The 18,548-nt window shown below is 44.3% G+C and overlaps 1 protein-coding gene across 3 annotated transcripts in view; it reads left to right on the top strand.

Moving 5' to 3' along the window:
* The window catches only part of abcc10 (ATP-binding cassette, sub-family C (CFTR/MRP), member 10), a 235,541-nt gene that overhangs the window by 170,343 nt on the left and 46,650 nt on the right, over positions 1–18,548 (top strand). For all 3 annotated transcript variants that reach the window (XR_013576686.1, XM_078542808.1, XM_078542807.1), the window contains one exon: positions 2,464–2,635. Coding sequence is in view for 2 of the 3 variants with exons in the window: in XM_078542808.1 (XP_078398934.1) it covers positions 2,464–2,635 (172 nt within the window). In the remaining variant the exon portion in view is untranslated. The remainder of the gene's footprint in view (positions 1–2,463; positions 2,636–18,548) is intronic.

Below are 18,548 nucleotides of genomic sequence, written 5' to 3'. Positions count from 1 at the left end.
GGAATATTGTGTGCAGTTTTGGTCTCCTTATCTGAGGAAGGATGTTCTTGCTATAGAGGGAGTGCAGCGAAGGTTTACCAGACTGATTCCTGGGATGGCGGGACTGACATATGAGGAGAGATTAAGTCGGTTAGGATTATATTCGTTGGAGTTCAGAAGAATGAGGGGGGGGATCTCATAGAAACCTATAAAATTCTAACAGGACTAGACAGGGTAGATGCAAGAAGGATGTTCCCGATGGTAGGGGAGTCCAGAACCAGGGGTCGCAGCCTGAGGATACGGGGTAGACCATTTAGGACTGAATTGAGGAGAAATTTCTTCACCCAGAGAGTGGTGAGGCTGTGGAATTCGCTACCACAGAAAGTAGTTGAGGCCAAAACATTGTATGTTTTCAAGAAGGAGTTAGATATAGCTCTTGGGGCGAAAGGGATCAAAGGATATGGGGAGAAAGCGGGAGCAGGCTATTGAGTTGGATGATCAGCCATGATCATAAAGAATGGCTGAGCAGGCTTGAAGGGCCAAATGGCCTACTCCTGCTCCTAGTTTCTATGTTTCTATATAAGATCCTGAAGGGTCATGAGAAGGTGAATGTGGAAGAATCCAGAACTAGAGGTCACTATTTAAAAATAAGGAGTTACCCATTTAAGACAGAGATGAGGAGAAATGTTTTCTCTCAGAGAGTTGTGTGTCTTTGGAACTCTCTTCCGCAAAAGGCAGTGGAAGCAGTCTTTGAATATTTTTAAGGCAGAGGTAGATCGATTCTTGACAACAAGGGGGTGATAGATTATTGTGGGTAGGGAGGAATGTGGAGTTGAGGTTACAATCAGATCAGCCATGATCTTATTGAATGGTGGAGCAGGCTCAAGGGGTTGAGTGGCCTACTCCTGCTCCTAATTTGTATGTTCATAAGTGCAGTTAAGGCCAGGAAACTGGAAATAGTTGAAGTGTACTGTTGGATAATGCATGTTTTATTAACCACACACTCAACTTGTCCTGCCACCTTCAATGACTTATGCACATATACCACCAGGCCCCTCTACTCCTGCATCTCCTTTAGAATTGTACCCTTTATTTTATATTGTCTGTCCATTTTCTTCCAATCAACATTAATCACTTCACATTTCTCTCCAATGAACTTCATCTGCCACTTGTCCGCCTGTTCCATCAACTTTTCTATGTCGCTTTGAAGTTCTACACTGTCTTCCTCGCAGTTCACAATGCTTCCAAGTTTCGTATCATCTGCGGGTTTTGAAACTGTGCCCTGTACACCAAGGCCTAGGTGTTTCATATATAACAGGAAAGCGAGGGTCCCAATACCGATCCTTGGGGAACTCCAATGCAAACCTTTGTCCAGTCCAAAAAACACCCATTCATCACTACTCTCTGTTTCTTGTCACTCAGCCAATTTATTATCCATGTTGCTACTGTCCCTTTTATTCCATGAGCTCTAATTTAGCTCACAGGTTGTTGTCTGACACTGTTTCAAACACCTTTGGAATTCCACGTACACCACATCAACAGCATTTCCCTAATCAACCCTCTCTGTTACCTCTTCAAAAAGCTCCAGCAAATCAGTTAAATACGATTTTCCCTTAACAAATCCATGCTGCCTCTCCTTAATTAACCCACATATGCACACGTGACTATTGATTTTGTCCCAAATTATTGGTTCTAGAACCAAAGTTAACCTGACTAGCCTGTAGTTGCTGGGCATATCTTTACACCCTTTTTTGAACAAGTGTTTGGTCCTCTCATACCACTCATTGGTGTAAGGAAGATTGAAAAATTATGAACAGTGCCATAAGGACGGTGCATGTAATTGAAGTTCCTCAAACTGGAATGATTCTCGTCAAGTATCCTGCACCCTCTCTAAAACCCTCACTTCCTTTCTAAAGCATGGTGCCCAAAATTAGATACAATATTCCAGTTAAGGCCTAACTAACCAGTGTTTTATAAAGGTTTATCATGACTTCCTTGCTTTTGCACTCAATGTGTCCATCCCATATGCTTTATTAACCACTTTCTCAGCCTACCCTGCCACCTTAAATGTTTTGTGCACATCTTTTCCCAGATCTCACTGCTCCTGCAAGCCCCCCGCTTAGAATTGTACCTTTATTTTTAAATTCCATCTCCTCATTCTTCATAGCAAAATGCTTCACTTCACACTTCCCTGCATTAAATTTCATCTGCTACATGTTCACCCACCTTCCGATTTGTTGAGCGAGAACCATCTCTTGGAAGGATTGGCAGTGGATGTTAACACTTCAAGTTGTGATGTATGGTTGAATAATGAATTATTTTCTATGTGGCAACACTTAATGCCATGGTAAATAATTCAAGGCATGTGCACAACACGAGGGTGTTTCTGAGTGAGAGGTGATAAGGCTCTAATATAGTGCCATACTTCTTGTGAAATTGGTAGATAGTAGCTTGCTGTCTAACACACTCCATTTATGTTGACAGATCTCTCTCCAAAGGAAAGATTTCGCCACAAATCAAGTACTACCTCACTGTCTATGGCTGCATTGCTGTAGTAAATACTGTATTCACAGCAGCCCGAGCATTTCTCTTCGCCTATGGAGCAATTTGTGCCGCAGTGATTATTCACAACAGGCTTTTACTTCAGGTGTTAAAGGTCAGTTTCTCAACCCTGGATCCTAGGGTTCCAAATCTTTCAAGGCTTGATTTATATATTTATTTATAACTATGTATCTTTCAACTTTCCACTTCAATATAAAAGAGTGAGACCAGCAAATCTCCCAGGTTTGACCCCCATTCCATTCAGTTCTTGATCTATGTTATGACCACAGCCGATGTTAATTGCTGTACAAATGGGGAGGCGAAGACATAGTGGCATTGTCACTGGACTAGTAATTCAGAGACCCACGGTATTGCTCTGGGGACCTGGGTTCGAATCCCACCATGGCAGATGAAGAAGTTTGAATTCAATAAAAACCTGGAATTAAAAGTCTAATGATAACTATTATTAAAGTATGACCATCTAATGATGATCATGAAACCATTGGTGATTGTTGTAAAAACCCATCTGGTTCAGGGAAGGAAATCTGCTAGTCTGGCCTACATATAATTCCAGACCCACAGCAATGTGGTTGACTCTTAAAAATGCCCTCTGAATGAGGGCAGTTAGGGATGGGCATAAAATACTGGCCTCACCAGCGATGCCCACACCCCATGAATTAATTAAAAAAAACAAATCCCAGAGGGAAACTTGGCTTATGGGCCATACCCTTTTTTGTTGTATTCTGAAAATGAGAAGGTGTGCTGATCTCAACAGTAAAAGGTCCACTCACACTTTTGGGATTTGAAATATTACAAGTAACAGTTTTATTAACAAGAATAAAAGAAAACTTAAGCACACAAGATTACAGTTGTACAATTAAGGTTAGTCTTACAACACATTCCCCCAAAAAAGACCTTCAGGCAACACTGCCTTATAGATGTTTAATTATAAAAAAGATCCATTAATATTACTCAAGACAAACTGCTGTAGCTTCAATAAAGGCATACCTCATGACCTGTAAATCTCTTTCACTCTGCTGTGAAAATCCAAACTTCAGAATAAAACTGCTTTTTTCAGCCAAAGACTTTTCTGGCTTGATTGGATGGTTGATTCAAACTGCATCTTCTCTAAGCCCACAGTTCCAGTTGCTACATCTCACAGTTTCAGCACAACAGCTACAGCAGCTCCAGCTATAGTCACCACAGGTCAAACAGCTTCAGCTATCCTAAGCTCTCCACAATAACTCTAAAATACTTTTTTTCCCCCTTTCATCTCAGTTCAATTGTTTATTTCCTTTCATCTTTTGTTCAGTTGTTTTTTGATGAACTGTGATCACATATAAAGAAAGTCAGCACCCGCTGTGGAGGAGGGCAGGGAGGGAGGTGGACATCCTTGTTAGCCTGCCCCTGGCCTGGCAAAGGGGCCATAAATAGGGCCAGGCAGCGGGCAGTTGACGGTGGTCGTCCGGACCGACTCTGCCCTTATTCCGCTGCAATGTTTGCGGCCGGGTATTCATGGGCCACTGGCACTAGTACTGGCATAGAAGAGAGTTATTCTGGTAAGATGGGCTTCACATGAACTGTGCTGGGACCAGAATCGGATAACTGGGGCTGTAGTGAGGGCTTTAAATAGAGGGGGAAGGGGACGTGGGTTCTGGAGAGGGGATACGTAGACTTAGAAAGTAAAAGGATATGGCAGTCTTGCAGGGCAGTTATTTAGGTAATGATACCCAGAGTGTGATAGGAAGGGACAGAGTGTACAAACATTAAAAAAACAGCAGCAAATATAGTCAAAGGGGAAAAAAATGGTCAAAAAGGCAAAATTAATGGCTCTTTACTTAAATGCACGTAGTATTCGGAACAAAATAAATGAATTAACGGCACAAATAGAGGTTAATGGGTATGATCTTATAGCCATTACGGGCACATGGTTACAAGGAGATCAAAGCTGGGAATTAAATATTCAGAGGTATGTGACTTTTTGAAAGGACAGGCAGGAAGAAAAGGGTGGTAGGTTAGCTTTTTGTTAGTACAAGATGGAATAAATATGAGAGCAAGAAATGAGCTTGGATTGGAAGATGTAGAATCCATATGGGTGGAGGTAAGAAATAATAAGACGAAGAAGACACTGATGGGAGTAGTCAATAGGCCTCCTAGCAGTAGCTGTACTGCAGGACAGAGAATAAATCAGGAGATAATGAGGGCATGTAAAAATCCAGTACATTAATCATGGGAGACTTTAATCTTCATGTAGGTTGGGAAAATCAAATTGGCAGAGGTAGCTAGGAGCAAGAATTCATAGAATGTATTTGGGACATTTTCCTAGAACAACATGTTGTGGATCCAACCAGTAATCAGGCTATTTTGGATCCGGAAATGTGTAATGAGGCAGTTTTAATAAGTGATCCCAGAGTGAAAGATCCCCTAAGAAACAGTGACCATAACATGGTCGAACTTAGCATTCAGTTTGAGAGTAAGAAACCTGGGTCGGAAACAACCGTGCTAAGCTTAAATGAGGGTAATTGCAAAGGGATGAGGGCAGAGTTGGCTGGAGTGGACTGGGAAAGGAGTTTAGCAGAAAAGACAGTTGATGAACAATTGCAGAAGTTTAAGAAAATGGTTGATGACTCACAACAAAGATATATCCCAGTGAGGAAGAAGGATTCTAGGAAGGGGATAAACCGACCATGTTTAACCTAGGAAGTTGAGGATAATGTCAAATTGAAAGAAAAAACATACAATGTGGCAAAGATTGGTGGTAAGACAGAGGATTGGGAAAGTTTTAAAAACCAACAAATGATGACCAAAAAAATAATAAAGAGGGAGAAAATAAAATTTGAGGATAAACGAGCCAGTAATATAAAAGCTGACAGTAAGAGCTTCTTTAAATATATTAAAAGGAAGAGAGAGGCCAAAGTGAACATAGGCCCCTTAGAGAATGAGGCTGGGGAAATAATAATGGGGAACCAGGAAATGGCAGAGGAGTTGAACAAATAATTTGCGTCAGTGTTCATGGTAGAAGACACTAACAACATTCCTAAGATACTAAATAATTAAGGGGCAAAAGTGGTGGAGGAAATAAATACAATAACAATCATTGGAGAAAAAGTACTAGGGAAACTAATGGGGCTAAAGGCTGATAAGTCCCCTGGACCTGATGGGTTGCATCTTAGGATATTAAAGGAAGTAGCTACAGGGATAGTGGATGCACTGGTAGTAATCTTCCGAGAATCCTTAGATTCTGGAATCGTTCCAGAGGATTGGAAAACTGCCGATGTAACATCCTTATTCAAAAAGGGAGGGAGACAAAAAACGGAACTATAGGCCAGTTAGCTTAACATCTGTTATTGGGAAAACGTTAGAGTCTATTATAAAGGATGTAATAGCAAAACATTTAGAAATACTTAATTTTTTTTTATTCATTCACGAGATTTGGGCTTCACTGGCTGGGCCAGCATTTATTGCCCATCCCTAGTTGCCCTTGAGAAGGCGGTGGTGAGCTGCCTTCTTGAACTGCTGCAATCCATGTGGTGTACACCCACACTGCTGTTAGGAAGGAAGTTCCAGGATTTTGACCCAGCGACCATCTACAAGATGCAGTGCAGGAATTCACCAAGGTTCCTCAGACAGCACCTTCCAAACCCACAGCCACTACCCTCAAGAAGGACAAAGGCAGCAGACACCACCCTCCTGACTTGGAAATATATCGCCATTCCTTCATTGTCACTGGGTCAAAATCCTGGAACTCCCTCCCTAACTGCACTGTGTGTGTACCTACACCACATGGACCGCAGCAGTTGAAGCAGGCAGCTCACAGCCACCTTCTCAAGGGTAATTAGGAATGGGCAATAAATGTCCATCAACAAGAGTGGCTTGATAGCACTACTACTGATCGAGCTGGCTAAGTCCTAAATGACATAGCTGCTAGACTGGGTCAGCGGCAGGTGGTGACGAAACCAACAAGAAGGAAAACATATTTGACCTGATCCTTTGCCTACCTGCCTGCTGCAAAGACATCTGTCCATGACAGTATCGGTCAGAGTGACCACCACACAATCATCGTGGAGGCGAAGTCCCACCTTCAGATATGATTTGGCCAGAGTGGACTGGGAGCAGCTGCTTTTAGGTAAATTTGCGTCAGAGCAGTGGGACTCATTCAAGAAGGAAATAGGGAGAGTACAGGGCCAACGTATTCCAGTAAAGACAAAGGGTGGGATCAAAAATCCAGGGAACCCTGAATGTCGAGGGATATTCAGGATTGGATAAAGAGAAAAAGGGAGGCAGATACCGAGGCCTCAAAACAGCAGAAGCCCTAGAGGAGAAAAGAATGTGTAGGGGGGAACTTAAAAAGGAAATTAGGAGAGAAAAAAGAGGGCATGAAAAACCATTGGCAGGTAAAATAAAGGAAAATCCAAAGTTATTTTACAAGTACATTAAGAGTAAGAGGATAACTAGGGAAAGAGTAGGGCCAATAAGGACCATAGTGGTAATTTGTGTGTGGAGCCGGAAGACGTAGGTAGGGTTCTAAATGAATACTTTGTGTCGGTGTTCACAAGTGAGACGGACAACGTGGGTATGGAAATCAGGCAGAAGGGCTGTGATATCATTAAAGAAATTAGCATAGAAAGGGAGGAGGTTATAAGTGGTCTGGCAGGCTTAAAAGTAGATAAATCTCCAGGCCCGGATGAAATGTATCCCAGGCTGTTGAGTGAGGCAAGGGAGGAGATAGCAGGGGCGCTGGCATTAATTTTCAAAACCTCTCTGGCCACAGGAGAGGTGCCAGAGGACTGGAGAACAGCCAATGTGGTACCATTATTCAAGAAGGGAGGAAGGGATAAACCAGGGAACTACAGGCCAGTCAGTCTAACCTCTGTGGTGGGGAAACAATTGGAAGCAATTCTGAGGGACGGAATTAATCTACACTTGGAGAGGCAGGGATAAATAAAGGACAGTCAGCATGATTTTGTTAAGGGGAGGTCATGCCTGACCAATTTGATTGAATTTTTCAAAGAGGTGACCAGGTGTGTAAATGAGGACAATGCATTTGACGTAGTATACTTGGACTTCAGTAAGGCTTTTGATAAGGTCCCGCACGGGAGACTGATAACAAAGGTAAGAGCCCATGGGATCCAAGGCAATTTGGCAAATTGGATCCAGAATTGGCTGAGTGGCAGGAAGCAGATGGGTGTTTTTGTGACTGGATGCCTGTGTCCCGTGGGGTTCCACAGGGATCAGTGTTCGGTCCCTTGCTGTTTGTGGTATATATAAACGATTTAGACTTGAATGTAGGAGGGTCAATAAGCAGGTTCGCAGATGACACAAAAATTGGTGGGGTGGTAAATAATCTGGATAAGTGTGAGGTGAAGCACTTGGGCAGGACAAATAAGGCAGAGGAATACACGACGAATAGTCGGACCCTGGGAAGTACCAAGGATCAGAGGGACCTTGGTGTGTATGTCCACCGGGACAGGTAGATAAGGTGGTTAAGAAGGCATATGGGATACTTGCCTTTATTAGCCGAGGCTTAAAATATAAGAGCAGGGAAGTTATGCTGGGACTGTATAAAACGCTGGTTAGGCCACAGCTGGAGTATTGCGTACAGTTCTGGAATCTGCATTATAGGAAGGATGTGATTACACTAGAGAGAGTGCAGAGGAGATTTGCCAGGACGTTGCCTGGGCTGGAGAGTTTTCGTTATGAGGAGAGATTGGATAGACTGGGGTTATTTTCCCTGGGCAGAGCAGAGGAGATTGAGGGGGGACATGATTCAGGTGTATAAAATTATGAGGGGCATAGATAGGGTAGACAGGAAGGAACTTTTCCCCTTGGTGGAGGGATCAATAACTAGGGGGCATAGATTTAAGGTAAGGGGCAGGAGGTTTGGAGGGGATGTGAGGAAGAATTTTTTCATCCAGATGGTGGTGGGAATCTGGAACGCACTGCCTGAAAGGGTGGTAGAGGCTGAAATCCACATAACATTTAAGTATTTGTATGTGCACTTGCGGTGCCATGACATACAAGGCTATGGGCCTAGTGCTGGAAAATGGGATTAGAATAGTTAGATACTTGTTTGACCAGCGCAGACTTGATGGGCCAAAGGGCCCTTTTCTGTGCTGTCGACCTCCATGACTCTATGACTATGACTTCACATTGAGGATACCCTCCCTCGTGTTGTGTGGCACCACCTCCGTGCTAAATGGGATAGATTTCAAACAGATCTAGCAACTCAAGACTGGGCATCCATGAGGCGCTGTGGGCCATCAGCAGTAGCAGAATTGTACTCAAGCACAATCTGTAACCTCATGGCCCAGCATATCCCCCATTCTACCATTACCATCAAGCCAGGGGATCAACCCTGGTTCAATGAAGAGTGCAGGAGGGCATGCCAGGAGCAGCACCAGACATACTTAAAAATGAGGTGTCAACCTGGTGAAGCTATAGCACAGGACTACTTGGGTGCCAAACAGCATAAGCAGCAAGTGATAGACAGAGATAAGCGATCCCACAACCAATGGATCAGATCTAAGCTCTGCAATCCTGCCACATCCAGTCATGAATGGTGGTGGCCAATTAAACAGCTCACTGGAGCAGGAGGCTCCACAAATATCCCCATCCTCAATGATGGAGGATCCCAGCACATCAATGCAAAAGATAAGGCTGAATCATTTGCTACAATCTTCAGCCAGAAGTTCTGAGTGGATGATCCATCTCGGCCTCCTCTGGAGGTCCCCAGATTCACACGTCCCAGTCTTCAGCCAATTCGATTCACTCCACGTGATATCAAGAAGCAGCCGAAGGCACTGGATATTGCAAAGGCTATGGGCCCTGACAATATCCCGACAATAGTACTGAAGACTTGTGCTCCAGAACTTGCTGCGCCCCTAGCCAAGCTGTTTTTGCAGCTACAACACTGGCATCTACCCGGCTATGTGGAAAATTGCCCAGGCATGTCCTGCACACAAAAAGCAGGACAAATCCAACCCAGCCAATTATTGCCCCATCAGTCTACTCTCCGTCATCAGTAAAGTGATGGAAGGGATCATCAACAGTGCTATCAAGTGGCACTTGCTTAGCAATAACCTGCTCACTGATGCTCAGCTTGGGTCCCGCCAGGGCCACTCAGCTCCTGACCTCATTACAGCCTTGATTCAAACTAGAACAAAAGAGCTGAACTCCTGAGGTGAGGTGAGAGTGACATCAAGGCAGGATTTCACCGAGTGTGGCATCAAGGAGCCCTCGTAAAACTTGAGTAAATGGGAATCGGGGGAAAACTCTCCGCTGGTTGGATTCATACCTAGCACAAAGGAAGATGGTTGTGGTTGTTGGAGGTCAGTCATCTCAGCTCCAGGACAGCACTGCAGGAGTTCCTCAAGGTAGTGTCCTCGGCCCCACCATCGACGCAACAGTGTGTACCATCTACAAGATGCCCTGCAGGAATTCACCAAGGCTCCTTAGGCAGTACCTTCCAAATCCTCGACCACTACCACCTGGAAGGACAAGGGCAGCAGATAGGTGGGAGCACCATCACCTGAAGATTCCCCTCCACGTAACTCACCATCCTGACTTGGAAATATATTCCGAAGCCCACATCCTGTGAATGATTAAAAAAAAAGTGCCTGTGCCAGCCAACAAAGAGGAAAAAGAAACTAGCCGCTCATTTCTATCCCGCTTCCCAGCACCTGATCCGTAGCCATGCAGGTTACATCACTTCAGATGCAGATCCAGGTACCTTTTAAATGAGTCGAGTCTTTCAGCCTCAACCACCAACTTAGGCAGTGAATTCCAGATGGCCACCACTCTCTGGGTGAAAAAGCTTTACTTCCACTTTTTTTTATTCATTCAAGGGATGTGGGCTTCGCTGGCTGGGCCAGCATTTATTGCCCATCCCTAGTTGCCCTTGAGAAGGTGATAGAGAGCTGCCTTGTTGAACCGCTACAGTCCTTGTGGTGTAGGTACATCCACAGTGCTGTTAGGGAGTTCCAGGATTTTGACCCAGCAACAGTGAAGGAACGGCAATATATTTTCAAGTCAGGATGGTGAGTGGCTTGGAGGGGAATCTGCAGGTGGTGGTGTTCCCATCTATCTGCTGCCCTCATCCTTTTCGATGGTAGTGGTCACGGATTTGGAAAATGCTGTCGAAGGAGCCTCGGTGAATTCCTGCAGTGCATCTTGTAGATGGTACACGCTGCTGCTATGGTGTGTCGGTGGCGGAGGGAGTGTGTTAGTGGATGTGATGCCAATAAAGTGGGCTGCTTCACTATGTCCCCTCTAATCCTTCTGCCAATCACCTTAAACCTATGCCCCCTGGTAATTGACCCCTCAGCTAGGAGACGCAAGTCTCTCCTGTTTACTGTATCTAGGCGCCTCATAATTTTGTACACCTCAATTAGGTCACCCCTTCGCATTCTCTGTTCTAAGGAAAATAATCCAAGTTTATCCACTTTCTCCTCATAGCTACAGTTTTCAAGCCCTGGCAACATTCTTGCAAATCTCCTCTGCACTCTCCCCAGAGCAATTATGTCCTTCCTGCATTGTAGTGACCAGAACTGTACACAAAATTCCAGCTGTGGCCTAACCAGCATTTTATATAGTTCCACCATTACATCCCTGCTTTTGTATTCAGTACCTTGCCCAATAAAGGAAAGCATTCCCAATAGTTTCTTGACCACCTTGTCCACTTGTCCTGCCATCTTCAAGGACCTGTGGTCATGCACTTCAAGGTCTCTCACTTCCTCAACCCCTCTGAATAACTTCCCGTTTATTGAGTATTTCCTTGCTTCGTTTGCCCTCCCCAAACCTTGCACTTTTCTGGATTGAATTCCATTTGCCACTTCTCCATCCACTCAGCCAAAGCATTGATATTCTGGAGTCGACAGCTATCCTCTTCACTATCAATGACACGGCCAACTTTTGTGTCATCTGCAAATATCCCAATCATGCGTCCCACATTTAAGTCTAAGGCATCAATATATGCAACAAACAGCAAGGGCCCCAACGCTGAGCCCTGTGGAACACCACTGGAAATCATCCATTGACCATTACCCTTTATTTCATGTCACTGAGTCAATTTTGGATCCAACCTGCCATCTTCCCGTGTATCCCATGAGATCTCACATTCCTGACTAATCTGTCATGTGAGACCTTGTCAAATGCCTTACTGAAATCCATGTAGACAACATCCACTGCACTACCCTCAACAATTCTCCTTGTTGCTTCCACAAAAAATTCTATTAAGTTAGTAAGACACGATCTTCCCCTTACAAAACCATGCTGACTAACCCTGATCAATCTGTGCCTTTGGAAGTGACAGTTTATCCTGTCTCTCAGAATTGTTTCCAATAATTTGGCCACCACCAAAGTCAGACTAACTGGCCTATAATTTTCTGGCCTATCCCTTGCACTCTTTTAAATAATGGTACAATGTTCACAGACCTCCAATCCTCTGGGACCTCACCTGTATCTCGGGAGAATTGGAAAATGATCCTCAGATCATCCGCTATTTCCTCCCGGGCTTCCTTCAGCAGCCTGGGATACAATCCATCTGGCCCTGGTGATTTTTCCACCTTCAAGGATGCCAGTCCCTCCACTACTTCCTCTCACTATGCTTGTATCTAATATTTCACACTCCTCCTCTTTAACAGGAATGTCTGCATCATCCCTCTGCTTAGTGAAGACAGAAACAAAGTACCCATTGTGAAGCCTGCCAACATCTTCTGCATCAACCCACATGTTATCATGTGCATCTCTGATAGACCCTACCTTTTCCTTAGTTATTCTCTTGCTCTTAATGTGCTGGTAAAACATCTTAGGATTTTCATTCAGTCAGGACTCATTCACTCATGGCCCCCCACCGGGCCTGGGTGGTTTGAAGATTAAAACATTGAGCAGAGGTTCGGGACAGACCTCCTTCTCCCTGCCCTGTCCAAAACACCAGCTGTCCTGGGTCTTGCTGTTGATGCAAATGCCGCTTCACCATGTTGATTCCTGTAGGGGGCCTTCTCTCTCTCTCTCTCTCTCTCTCTCTCCCCCAAACAGCTGTCACCACCAGCGTTCATGCCGCAGGCTGAATGAAGCACAATGTTTGCTGCTCCTCTAATCACAGACTAGTGAGCCTATTAGCAGCAAATGCAAGAGAGAAGTGACCTATGATTGGAGGAGCAGCTCTTTACTGAATCCTTCACGCACTTACCGGCATTTTGAAGCTGGGTCTGCGTGCCAAGCAGAGAGGCATAATGGCCTGGATTCTGGCCCTGGAGCCATAGGTTGGACAAACCTGAGCTACACCAGCAACCAATTTAAAATGATCAGTCAAACTCGTAATGTTGCTCACTTACACTTGCTAGAAGCGACATTCACATGCAGGAACCCGTTCTCTGCAAACAAAAGGAATACGTTTAAGCCTTGAGCTTTTTTGAATTACCCGAGAGCATGGGGAGCCTATAGTTCCCTGTTGCTTTCTCCATGGCAATGCTTCGGCCAATCAGACTTCCAACCAATCAGCACAGTTTTATAAAAGCAAAATACTGCAGATGCTGGAAATCCGAAACGAAAACAATAATTGCTTGAAAAACGCAGCAGGTCTGTCAGCATCGGTGGAGAGATACGTTTCGAGTTTATATGGCTCTTCTTCAGAACTCAGCACAGTTTTACTCTGGTAGTATAAATTGTGTTTGTTTGAGATTTGCCATTCTTACGTTTGTCCTGATAAATGCAAGATGAATAGTTTCAGCAACAAATCTCTTTTCAGCAATTATTTAAGTTCCTTCACCTTAATAGCCCATTGGTTACATCTATTTCTGTTATATAATTTGGCTTCTACTGTGACACAGAATATTTATTCAACACCACTGCCATTTCCTTATTTCCCATGATAATTTCTTCTGCCCCTGCCTCTAAGGGACCAATGTTTACTGTCGTTGCTTTTCTCTTTTTTTTAAACCTGCAAAAGCTCTTGCAACATGTTTTTATATTTCTCATATTTTATTTATTTCTTTTTTTATCAACTGTTTGGTGGCCTTTTGCTGATTTCTAAAATTCTCACAATCCTCAGGTTTACTACTATTTTGACAATGTTATGTGCCTTTTCTTTTAATTTAATACGATCCTTAACTTCACAGAAAGCCACTAAATTTCTGTTCTGTATTTGCTAAGTTCTTTAATGGAATATATTTTTGTTGAACATTTTGAATTTCAAGATTCTTGTTTAGACCTGGAGTTTGTCACTCTCAAACTTAATATAGAATTCAGTTGTATTATGATCACTTTTTCCCAAGAATCTTTTGCTATAAGGCTATTAATTAAACCTGCTTCATTGCACAAAGCACCCCACAAACTTGTTTTCCAAACGACCTTTGCCACTTTGATTTGCCCAGCCTATATGAAGATTAAAGACCCCACAATTATTAAAATGCCTTTGTTACAAGCTCCAATTATTTCTTGCTTAATGCTCTGTCTAACAGTACAACTCCTGTTCGGGGACCTATAAACTACTACTGGAGGCCTGGAACAAACTATCCAGAGACTTCACATCCTCCCTTGTGTGTCGGCATGTCTCCAATGCCGACTCCAGCTCACTGACTCAGAGACAGAGAGTTTCGAGATAGAAACAACTACTCCCGATGTGTTCACTCAGGACAGGTTCCCTGTCCACAAGCACCCACAGACTGCTGTCAGACACATAACCTGCTCTGCCATATCTTACTGTAAATTATTTATATTATTCATGTCTATATTTGAGTTTATTCTAAGTTTTTCTTTTTCGACATCATAACTTGCGCAAAGCATGCAAACACTGGACAGAATGTTAAATACTTACTGGCTTAAGCGTACACAAACCACTTCAAGAGTTAGAGGTACAAAGCAACACCTCCTTCCCCCTCCTTCCTAAATTCCCACTCTCACAAATTTCCAACTCTTGCACTCAGTTCATGATGCACTCCACTGACTGACCCAAATGCCCCATAAGAATAAAATATAAAGTCAATGCACAAATGGAATGCATTGGATAGTGCAGTGCATTGTAGGTTCAATCCCTGGAGTATTCACTATGTTCAAAGATCTTTTAACACTACAGCTTGCACACGAGAAGGGGAGAGACCTCATCCTGAGTGAGACACAGCCAGAGTGCGTGTGGGTATTGGCAATTTGGTGCATAGTGTGAATTCGGTGAAAAGGGGAAGAGAAATGCTTTTCGCATTTTTTCTTTGCAATCATACTTCTTAAATCTTCAGAGAGTGGTCTTGCCCTGCTGCAGCAGTAGAGGCTACAAGGGAGAGAAATGACTGGTAAGTAGTGGGTAAGGTAGGGTAAATATTTACTACTTTTATCGCTTATAGTTTAAAGTCTTTTTGTGGTTTATAGTTAGTATATTCTGTAGTAACGAGGATCAGGAAAGAAGGGCCCTAAAGTAATTGATTTAAAAGGTTTAATTTAAAGGGATAAGTCATGGCAGGAGAGCTCAATGCCGTGGTGTGCTCCTAGTGCTCCATGTGGGAAGCTGGGAACATTTCCAGTACCTGGGACCAGCATGTGTGCAGGAAGTGTGTCCAGCTGCAGGTCTTGGACGCTGTGGAGCATCCGCGAGTCTGAGAGCATCGTGGATAGCACGTTTAGAGAGGTGGTCACACCGCAGCTGAAGGGACAGAAGGAAGGAAAGAAATGGGTGACCACCAGGCAGTCCAAGAGAAACAGGCAGGTAGTTCAGGTGCACCCTGGGGTCTCGCTCACAAATCGGTACTCCATTTTGGAGGCTGGTTCCTTCAGGGAGTACAGACAGAGCCAAACTTCTGTCACCACAAGCAGCTTGTCTGTTCAGGAGGGGAGGAAGAACAATAGTAATAGGGGATTCTATAGTCAGGGGAACAGATAGATGTTATTGTGGCTGTCAACGTGACTCTAGGATGGTGTGTTGCCTCCCTAGTGCCAGGGTCCAGGATGTCACTGAATGGCTGCAGCGCATCCTGAAGGGGGAGGGTGATAAGACAGAGGTCATGGTACATGTTGGTCCCAGTGACATAGGTAGAAAGAGGGATGAGGTCTTGCATCAAGAATTCAGGGATTTAGGCAGTAGACTGAAAAGCAGCTTCTCAGGTTGTAATCTCTGGATTACTCCCAGTGCCACGTGCTAGCGAGCACAGAAATAGGAGAATAGCGCAGATGAATACGTGGCTTAAGAGTTGATGCAGGAGGGAGGGTTTTAGATTCCTGGATCACTGGGACCGTTTCTGGGGAAGGTGAGACCTGTACAAGCGGGATGGTCTACATCTGAACTAGAGTGGGATTAACATCCTTGCAGGAAGGTTTGCAAGGGCAGTTGGGAGGAATTTAAACTAATTTGGCAGGGGGAGGGGACACAGAATGTTAGCAGAACAGGGACACATCATAATGCAGTAAAACAATCAAGTCAGAGGGAGTACAGCTACATTTAATTTCAAGGGAGTAAGGCAAGGCTGGGTAACCTCTACTTTAATGCCAGGAGTATTACAGGTAAAACGGATGAGTTAAGGGTGAGGATTGACACGTGGAATTGTGATATAGCAGCCATCACTGAGATGTGGTTGAGGGAGGGGCAGGATTGGCAGCTCAACATTCCGGGATATAGAATCTTCAGGCGAGACAGGGGAGGGGGTAAAAGAGGAGGAGGCATTGCATTATTAGTTAAGGAGTCAGTTACTGCAGTAAGGAGAGATATCATCTTGGAGGGGGCATTGAGTGAAGCCTTGTGTGCAGAGCTTGGGAATAAAAAAGGGGCAGCCACATTGTTAGGTGTTTATTATAGACCCCCAGATAGTCAGCGATAAATTGAGGAGCAAATATGTGCACAATTTGCAGAGGTGTGTAAAAACAATAACAATAGGGTAATGTTAGGTGATTTCAACTTTCCCAACATTAATTGGGATAGACATAGTGTTAAGGGCTTGGATGGAGTGGATTTCTTGAAACGTGTACAGGAGAAATTTTTTGGTCAATATGTAGAGGATTCAACAAGGGACAGCGCAGTGCTGGACCTAATTCTGGGGAATGAAGCCAGACAGGTGGTTGGGGTGGTGGTGGGGGAGCATTTTAGTGATAGCGTCCACAATATAGTATAATTTAAGCTTGTTATGGACAAAGAAATAGACAAGTTGCAAAAAAATGTTTTGGATTGGGGGGAGAGTGGATTTTAGTAAAATAAGGCAGGAACTGGCCAAGGGAGACTGGGAACAGCTACTTGTGGGGAAATCTACAGAAGAGCAGTTGGGGGGTGTTCAAACAGGAAATGGGGAGGGTACAGGCTCAACATGTTCCCTCTAGGGTGATAGGAAGGAGTAACAAGCCCAGAGAACCATGGATGACCAGAGATATTCAGGATACGATGAGAAGGAAAAGAGAGGCTTTTAGCAAGTATAAGGGGAGAAAATCAGCAGAGGCATTAGTGGAGTATAGGATGTGCATGGTGGAGCTTAAGAAAGCAAAGGAGAGCAAAGAGGGGATATGAGAAAGCTCTGGCTGGTAAAAGTAGGGAAAATCCCAAGATATTCTATAAGTATATCAGTGGGAAGAGGATAACCAGGGAAAGAGTAGAGCCCATTCGGGACCAAGGGGCAATCTATGGGTGGAGCCAGAGGACATCGGTAGAGTGTTGAACGAATACTTCACATCCGTCTTCACCCAAGAGAATGAGGATGAAGGTATGGAACTCGGGGAGAGGGACTGCGAGGTTCTTGAGCAAATTGATGTAGGGAATGACAAGGTATTGGAGGTGTTGGCAGGCTTAAAAGTGGACAAATCTCCAGGTCTGGATGATTTGTGTCCCAGACTGCTGAGGGAGGCAAGGGGGGAGATTGCAGGGGCTCTGACCCAAATTTTTAATTCCTGTCTGGCCACGGGGGAGGTGCCAGAGGACTGGAGAACAGCTAATGTGGCTCTACTATTTAAGAAGGGTTGTAGAGATAAGCCAGGGAACTACAGACCAGTGTGTCTCACATCAATGGTAGGGAAACTATTGGAGAAAATTCTGAAGGAGAGAATCAATCTCCACTTGGAGAGGCAAGGTTTGATCAGGGATAGTCAGCATGGCTTTGTCAGAGGGAGGTCATGCCTAACAAATTTGATTGAATTTTTTGAGGAGGTGACCAGGTGTGTAGATGAGGGTAGTGTAGTTGAAGTAATTTATGTGGATTTCAGCAAAGCCTTTGACTAGGTCCCACATGGGAGACTTATCAAGAAGGCAAATGCACATGAGATACAGGGTAATTTGAGAAGGTAGATTCAAAATTGGCTTAGTTGTAGGAGACAGAGGGTGATGACAGAAGGATGCTTTAGTGACTGGAAGCCAGTGTCCAGTGGCGTACCACAGGGATCTGTGCTGGGTCTCCTATTATTCGTCATTTATATAAACGACATAGATGACTATGTGGGGGGTAGGATTAGTAAGTTTGCGGATGACAAAAAGATTGGCCGGGTGGTTAACAGTGAGGTTGAATGTCTTGGGCTACAGGAAGGTATAGACGGGATGGTTAAAGGGGCAGATAAGTGGCAGATGGAATTTAGCCCTGAAAAGCATGAGGTGATACACTTTGGAAGGAGTAATTTGACAAGGAAGCATTCAATGAACAGCATGGCACTAGGAAGTTCTGAGGAACAAAGGGACCTCGGCGTGTGTGTGCATAGATCTCTGAAGGCGGAGGGGCATGTTAGTGGGGTGGTGAAAAAGGCATATGGGATACTTGCCTTTATCAATTGAGGCATAGATTACAAAAGTAGGGAGGTCATGTTGGAGTTGTATAGAACCTTGGTGAGGCCACAGCTGGAGTACTATGTGCAGTTCTGGTCGCCACATTATAGGAAGGATGTGATTGCACTGGAGGGGTTGCAGAGGAGATTCACCAGGATGTTGCCTGGGATGAAACATTTAAGTTATGAAGAGAGATTGGATAGACTTGGGTTGTTTTTGTTGGAGCAGAGAAGACTGAGGGGTGACCTGATTGAGGTGTACAAGATTATGAGGGGCATGGACAGGGTGGATAGGGAGCCGCTGCTCCCCTTAG

Source organism: Cetorhinus maximus, chromosome 5 (assembly GCF_964194155.1).
Source record: "Cetorhinus maximus chromosome 5, sCetMax3.hap1.1, whole genome shotgun sequence".
Classification (NCBI taxonomy): domain Eukaryota; kingdom Metazoa; phylum Chordata; class Chondrichthyes; order Lamniformes; family Cetorhinidae; genus Cetorhinus; species Cetorhinus maximus.
The sequence above is the reverse complement of the archived record's forward strand: the minus strand, read 5'-3'. Positions and strand labels throughout refer to the sequence as shown.